Here is an 8423-nt window from a genome sequence, read left to right as displayed (position 1 = left end):
GCTAATTAAACAAACTGCTACGATTTCACTGCCAGCTACAGTGTTGTCTTTAGGCCTAAATTGGACTTCACAATCACTTTACTATCCAAATGTGTATGTTGTATTCAGAGGTGGGAAGTAGTGGAGTACAAATACTTTGTTACTGTACTTAAGTACATTTTTCTGGTATCAGTACTTTACTCCACGACTTATTTTTCTGATGACTTTGACTTCTTACATTTTGAACACAAATACCTGTACTTTCTACTTCTTACATTTTGAACACAAATACCTGTACTTTCTACTTCTTACATTTTGAACACAAATACCTGTACTTTCTACTTCTTATATTTTGAACACAAATACCTGTACTTTCTACTTCTTATATTTTCCAAACAGCTGGTTCCTTTAGTTTGAATCTGTGTTTGGTGGCATGATCATTATTATTTAGAGTCATTGCGTGCCTATTAGGGGTGTAACGGTTCAGTACGTACCTTGGTTTTTAGGTCACGGTTCGGTACGTTTTCGGTACAGCAGAATAAAAATGATCACAAAACATAAAATATTTGTTAGGAGTTTTTAATTATTATTAAACTGTGAATAATGTATTCACTCAAATAAATACAGAATAAAAATAAACATTAAGGTGCAGCATTTCGATGAACTGAAATCATCTGTATTTGTACTGTACTAGTACCTAAGCAGCCAGTTTGACATTAGGACTTGCTTGTCATTGTATTTTCATGGTTTTTTAAAGAAAAAACAACTTGTGCACATTGCTTGCCGAAAGGGCAGATCTGCTGGCACTAACAATGTCTCCTGCTGTGGAGAACACCCTCTCTAGGGACAGAGGTAGCAGATACAGCCAGGTAGCGCTTTGCTAACATGGCAACATAAGGATATTTGCCGTTTGTAATAGCTTTGGCTCGGTCTGAACTTGTTGCGAGGGGTGGAGGCTTAAATGCTAGTGGGAGTTGGGTTTGCTCTTCAGTCTTTTTTCTTTTGGTACCGGTGATATTCACGTTCGGGCGATGCCTTTTCAAATGAGTGTGCAAGTTTGATGTATTGCCAGCAGCGTAACCAATTTTAGTTGAACAATGCTGACAAACAGCTTTGGTTCGGTCCACCTGTCTTTGTCCATCATCCTTGTACGTAACTGCGAAACCAAAATGTTCCCAAACCGGAGACTTCAATGATGCTGGAGGATTTTCGAGCTCAACTTTATCTGCGTTTGCCATTTCGCCAGTTCCTCAAATTACTGACTAAATTGGAACGCATCCCTGTGACCAGCTCTCATAGCATGCCCTCTCGTCCAATGAAATTACTTGGTCGCTCTATGACGCGTTCAACCCAATGTGAGCTAATTACACTGAATGCTGCGACGCAGCCCCTGAGATTACTTCCAAAAAGTTGTTCACGTTCTCATTTGTTTACGTTTAACGTTATATTAGTTCGGTACACTTTGGTACACTTTGGTACACACGTGTACCGAACCGAAGGGCCCATACCGAATATTTTCGGTACGAATACGTATACCGTTACACCCCTAGTGCCTATTGATTTGAACACGATCCGTGTATCCATCACTTCCTGGTCTTCTCTAAAGAAGAGGGACCAATGGAAACGTTGTCATGTTGCCGTTGTTCAGCATGGAAACATTCATTAGCTAACAATGACAATATTGTTCTATTAATATAAAGGGAGGTCAGGTACTCTTTAAAACAGCTGCTAGTTATGGGTACTTTTTACTGAAGTACATTTCAAAGCCCACACTTCTTTACTTTTACTTGAGTAAAGACGTTTAGTCAGTACTTTTACCAGAGTATTTTTAAACACGAGTATCTGTACTTCTACTTGAGTACAGGATGTGTGTACATTTGCCATCTCTGGTGGTATTTGAGAAAAAGTGTAATGACTCTAATCCAGCTTCTATTTTCACTTAAGCTTCCTAAGTAAACAACAAAGCAGTTTGGACCTACTGTTTAAGAGACAATATTCGAATGATTGATTTAAATGTTTTACCTTTATTATTTAGTACAGCTGAAGGTAGACAGTAAGGACAAGTAAGGAACTTAGCCTTAGCAGACATGCTACCAACGTTGTCATTGTCACATCTTAAGAAATGTGCTTTTTTATAAGACTTTTCAACCAGGAAGCGTTGAGAACACTATTGCTTTTGTTCTCATTATTCTTTGTTAAATCCTGGGAGCCCAACAACTGCAAAAGATATGCATTGTGCTCCCAAGAAATATGATCGTATTTGACAACGTTATGGTGACAATATATGAGCAAGAATGAACAAATAACATGGCTTCCATCCAGGGGCGGATCTACCGGGGTGGCATGGGGTAGCAGCTGCCACCCTAAAAAATAGCCTTGCCACCCCAGTTGGCAGCTTTGTTTTGAAATAAAAGTTGTGGCTCATCGGACATCTATGACGAGAGAAAATCTCTAATGTCAGAGTGCAAGTGAATGCAGCACAAGACTCGAGTCTTGTAACCCCTCCCCCGGCCCTGGCGCGAGCGTGGAAAAATATGATTGGCGGCGATTTCATTTGAATGGAGGGACAGCGCAAAACGAGAAGCATTCGGACCAATTCGGACCCAAGTAGACAGAAGGAATGAGGTATTTGCGGCCTACTATGACAGAGAAGAGACTGTCAAGTGTGGCTGTACTCAGCATTGAATCAAAACGCACTAAAGCTTTGGATCTTAATCAGTTTGTGAGACGTTTTGCTGAACAACAAGGTAATCGCCGCATTCAGCTGTAATAGACATGTCAACTTGATGCTCTGCTCACGGATGAGCATAAAACACTGTTAAGATGATGACCAGTATGTGTGTATATATTTATTTTCTTTGTGGGGGGCTGCCTCCAAAAAACTGTTTTATGTCCTGAGAAAGTCAAATAAGACGGTGTGTAAAACTTCACTGCCCAGCCAAAAAAAAGTAACCACTTTGATTTAAGATAAGATGGAGCTTTATTAATCCCTGTGGGGAAATGCAGTTGTTCAAACAGCAACAGGGTAAGAATGAAAAACAGGACAGCACAGATTCACACAGATTAATAAAATCAAAGATAAAAATGATGAAAAATGATGAAATAAGAAATTAATACAAAATAAAAAAGAGCATATATAGCTACACATTGGGTCATATAAACTATGAAGTAAGAAATGAATGAAAATGAATATACATAGTGGGTCATATATACATATTACAAATATTTGCATGGATGTATGGAAACAGTGTGTATTTATGTCCAGTAACATTGTTGACTCCTTGTTGTGCAGCCTGATGGCTACAGGCACAAAGGATGTAACTAGGCCAGTAGGTAAGGACTTTCCACTGGATAGTAACTGCAGCGATGTTTATGTTTTAGCTGAATACACGTTGTTTAACCCTAATTGATGCAGTTAGTCACTTCTTTAATGTTTGTTCTTTCTAATGTAAAGTCAAGGTTGTAACTGTTTGCAGTAAAGTCGTGGGGCGCTGAACTGTTCTTTTGATTATTATGTATTTTGATATTATGATAGTCATTCAAATTTGAACGAGGGTGAGCAAGCATCTTGAGGAACATTCATCATTAACTCCTCCAAAAAATATAGTTTATTGAATAATAAATGAATATGTGAATCATAACAGTGATTGACAGCTGATAGGAATAATATGATTGTTAATATTATCATATTAATTCAGATAAACATCAATGAGACAGTTAATTAACGCATTTATTGTAGCAGTCTGCATATGTTTGGTACCCCTGCTGGTCTTTTATTTGTTATTGTTCAGTTAAAATTCATTAAATTATGTCTGCCACCTTATATATTTATATTTAAGGATTCACTGATGTGCTACAATAATGTCTCCTAATGTTATTGAGTTAAAATATTAATATCGTGGCTTTCCAAGTTAACATTGATTGATATGACTGCGATTGAATCAGCATATACTTCTGCCAGGGGATGCCACCCCTCAAATCTCCTGCCACCCCATGAATATTTGTCTAGATCCGCCCCTGCTGCCATCACTTAGAAAGTCTTTACAAACAGTGGGACTTATTACCAGACTGTAACTCGTGTTTTAATGCATCTTGATTAGCCTCAATGGGGACATCTTTCACGTGTAAAGACCTAGGATTTAGGATCTCCATGTAAAGCATTCAGGTTGGAAATCCCAATCTTTTAATTCATTAACTGATTCTTACTGTGGGCTCTTACACAGCAGATACGTTTTCAGGTACTTCCTAAAGGACGTGTCTCGTATGCCATAGACTATTGGACTAATTGCTCTTGGCATGATCATAAGAACAATATAGAAAGCAAAAAGGCTGTCTGTAATATTCTCAGGGAACCTTTGTATCAGGGAATCTTGAAACTGGGGGGATATATAGTTTGTTATACAGAGCAGCACCTGAAACCCATGCAGAATGATTGTGTTTTGGGCCTTTTTAGCATTACTGCTAGCTGTTTTAGCAGTGGACAGGATTTTAAAATAGGTGAAAAAGATAACAAACCAAACCACAATCAGATACACAATATAGGTTGTATTTCTCTTCTCCAAGATGATGGGATTTGGGAAGGTAGTTTTTCTGAGGCAGAAGATCTTTGACTGAAAGAAGTCCAGTGGCACTGTGGCCAAAGTGATGAAGAGATCAGGGAGACAAGACAACATGGTGGTCGTCCAGATCAGACCAATCAGGATCAGCGTTCTCTTAATGGTACAGATCTGTGCGTGGCGTAGAGGGAAACAAATGGCGATGTAACATTCAATCGCCATGCAGGCCAGATTCAGAGGCGTGTTTTCAGTCATGATGAGAGCCATCAGGATGAAGGTGCAGCAGACAGAGGCGTTTATTTTGTAGATAGTGTAGCTGATGATAAACATGCAAAGGGAAAGAGTCACTTGGATCATGTCGTTGACCACCAGGTGAATGAAGAGGACGTACCGAGGATTTGTGTAGAAGATCTGACAGGTGGGGAATAAGAGCAAAGACGGTTGGTTAATAGTTATAGGTCGGCTGAGTACAATTTATTTCAAAGGTCCCCTATTATACTGTTTTTCATCAATATGTTATAGGTCTCAGATAAATACAGAGCCTGTCTCTGATTGGCTGAAACACCAAACAGATCATTGCAGCATTACCCATAATCCCCTCTGTTTCAGCCCTGTTTCCAAAGTGCTGATTCTCTGCCTGTTACTTTAGATGAAAATAAGGAGCCGCTCCCCACGCCCCTCTGAGAGAGATTTGGTTACAACGAACTCAATGGAGCTCTAGGAGGAGATTCAGGTGTTAAGGGGGGGGGGGGGGGGGGTACCTTGGTTGCTGATTGGCTAATGGTTACACAAGACAAAACATCGTTATGACATCATAAAGTGGCCAAAATCTGATCAGCTCATTTTCAGACAGGTTTTTATAAAAATGGATCAAAAAGAGAGAGAATCTTTGTTCCTGAAACTTTCAGAGTCTCTTTCCACAGAGGGGACACATGTTGATGTAGAAGAGACATGAAGAAGAGGGGACACATGTTGATGTAGAGGAGACATGAAGAAGAGGGGACACATGTTGATGTAGAAGAGACATGGAGAAGAGGGGACACATGTTGATGTAGAAGAGACATGGAGAAGAGGGGACACATGTTGAAGTAGAAGAGACATGGAGAAGAGGGGACACATGTTGATGTAGAAGAGACATGAAGAAGAGGGGACACATGTTGATGTAGAAGAGACATGAAGAAGAGGGGACACATGTTGATGTAGAAGAGACATGGAGAAGAGGGGACACATGTTGAAGTAGAAGAGACATGGAGAAGAGGGGACACATGTTGATGTAGAAGAGACATGGAGAAGAGGGGACACATGTTGAAGTAGAAGATGCATGGATAAGAGGGGACACATGTTGATGTAGAAGAGACATGGAGAAGAAGGGACACATGTTGATGTAGAAGAGACATGGAGAAGAGGGGACACATGTTGAAGTAGAAGAGACATGGAGAAGAGGGGACACATGTTGATGTAGAAGAGACATGAAGAAGAGGGGACACATGTTGATGTAGAAGAGACGTGAAGAAGAGGGAACACATGTTGATATAGAAGAGACATGAAGAAGAGGGGACACATGTTGATGTAGAAGACACATGAAGAAGAGGGACACATGTTGATGTAGAAGAGACATGAAGAAGAGGGGACACATGTTGATGTAGAAGAGACATGAAGAAGAGGAGACACATGTTGATGTAGAAGAGACGTGAAGAAGAGGGGACACATGTTGATATAGAAGAGACATGAAGAAGAGGGGACACATGTTGATGTAGAAGAGACATGGAGAAGAGGGGACACATGTTGATGTAGAAGAGACATGAAGAAGAGGGGACACATGTTGATATAGAAGAGACATGGAGAAGAGGGGACACATGTTGATGTAGAAGAGACGTGAAGAAGAGGGGACACATGTTGATATAGAAGAGACATGAAGAAGAGGGGACACATGTTGATGTAGAAGAGACATGGAGAAGAGGGGACACATGTTGATGTAGAAGAGACGTGAAGAAGTGGATTTTGCAGAACAGGTGACCTTTAAATTTGAATTAAATTTTTCTTCTAAATATACTTTAGTACGCCCCTCTGCTGATATTGCCCCAAACACTAACTATGTATACATGTCTTCCCCTAAGGAAGGCTAATCTGTTTCTACTATTAAAATGTTAGTACAGAAGCATCAATTTGACATTGAGGTTTCAAGGACTTTACAGTAAACAAAGTTCAACCTTGGATCACATTTAGCCTGTGTTTGAATGTGTTAATCAGTGTATTCCTACGATGAATTGTTCTAGCTAAAAAAACGATCTTCATCCACCGTGCCAATCAATACACAGTTTATGCATTGGGCCCATAATTCAATTAACATGAATACCAACATCACTTTTGGTTAGATCTAAAAATAAAATGTCACATGTGGCGAGATATCGGAAGTAACTAAGATGGCAGATCTGGATGAATGATGTGAAATATAATCAAGTGTTAAATCAGACTTTAGTTCCACCTGGAGTAAATCCACCAGCTACCCTGCAGTCTACAAAGTACTTCAGACTAGCTGCACCTTCACCAGCTACCCTGCAGTCTACAAAGTACTTCAGACTAGCTGCACCTTCACCAGCTTTGAGAACACTTTCATGATCAATCATTATAAAACATATATATATATTATTCTGAAATGGACCAATCTGCACAACGACTACTTTTACTGTCGCTACTTTCACTATATTTTGATGAGAATACTTTTCTACTTTCACTTGAGGAACATTTTGAATACAGGACTTTTACTCAAGTACAAGACCTGAGTACTTCTACTTTTACTCAAGTACAAGACCTGAGTACTTCTATTTTCACTCAAGTACAAGACCTGAGTACTTCTATTTTCACTCAAGTACAAGACCTGAGTACTTCTACTTTTACTCAAGTACAAGATCTGAGTCCTTCTACTTTTACTCAAGTACAAGACCTGAGTACTTCTACTTTTACTCAAGTGCAAGACCTGAATACTTCTACCACCTCTTCCATTAATACTGTTTTCCTGACTGGTCTTAGGGATGTTCTGTTTCTGTCTTATGTCAGTGTGTATTTTGGTTTATTCTTGTCATTGCTGTTACTGTAATGGTCTTTTAATGTTATTATCATTGTTGTTTTTCATAATTGTGTTTTCATCTTTTTTGTATTTATCTGTTATATAGCAGCTGCATTTGTACTCAGTATTTTCTCCTATTATTGTGTTATGTGTGGGAACAAACAATAAATAAAGACAATACAAACATAATAATACTGTGTTCCTGTAGTCCAAGTCTCACCTGGTGTTTGCAGAAGGTGAGAATGAGGCCCACATTGATGTAGTTGATGGAGATCCCGATCACCACCACGATCACATTCTTGGCCACAGCTTTAGAGAAGGAGTCTCGATACTGAATGACCATGGTCCCATTGGCAGAGGACACGCTCATCTCCACAGAGATAAAGCTCTAACAGAGGAAAGGCATTGTAAATATTGACAGTAAATTCAAGAAATTGCATCAATAGTTTGTACGACTCTCGTGAATCTACATTTCTCTTAATGTCTGCAACGCAAACATTTCCCAAATTTGGATCAATATAGTACCTGTCTATCTGTCTATCTATCTGTCTATCTATCTGTCTATCTATCTGTCTATCTATCTGTCTATCTATCTATCTATCTATCTACCTATCTATCTATCTATCTATCTATCTATCTCTCTATCTATATATCTATCCATCTATCTCTCTATCTATCTCTCTATCTATCCATCTATCTATCTGTCTATCTATCTATCTATCTATCTATCTATCTATCTCTCTCTCTCTCTCTATCTATCCATCTATCTATCTATCCATCTATCTCTATCCATCTATCTATCTATTGACACACACATTTAC

The 8423-nt window shown here is 39.1% G+C and overlaps 1 protein-coding gene across 1 annotated transcript; it reads right to left on the bottom strand.

Annotated features, from left to right (window-relative positions):
• Positions 1-4181: 4181 nt before the first annotated feature.
• On the bottom strand, positions 4182-7972 carry LOC117447373 (odorant receptor 131-2-like). Its single transcript, XM_034084080.1, has 2 exons — positions 7823-7972; positions 4182-4946 (listed from the first exon to the last, which is right to left on the bottom strand). The coding sequence occupies exons 1-2, from the start codon at positions 7970-7972 to the stop codon at positions 4182-4184; spliced, it is 915 nt and encodes a 304-aa protein (XP_033939971.1).
• Positions 7973-8423: the final 451 nt, after the last annotated feature.

This window comes from Pseudochaenichthys georgianus, chromosome 5 (genome assembly GCF_902827115.2).
Source record: "Pseudochaenichthys georgianus chromosome 5, fPseGeo1.2, whole genome shotgun sequence".
Taxonomy (NCBI): domain Eukaryota; kingdom Metazoa; phylum Chordata; class Actinopteri; order Perciformes; family Channichthyidae; genus Pseudochaenichthys; species Pseudochaenichthys georgianus.
This window is presented reverse-complemented; position numbering and strand designations above follow the sequence as displayed.

Excerpts from the sequence above, each read along its gene's own strand:
- LOC117447373 (XM_034084080.1), bottom strand. The coding sequence starts at position 7,972 with ATGAGCGTGTCCTCTGCCAATGGGACCATGGTCATTCAGTATCGAGAC. Across the intron at positions 4,947-7,822 it reads TCACCTTCTGCAAACACCAG|ATCTTCTACACAAATCCTCG; the intron begins GTGAGACTTGGA and ends CCCACCTGTCAG.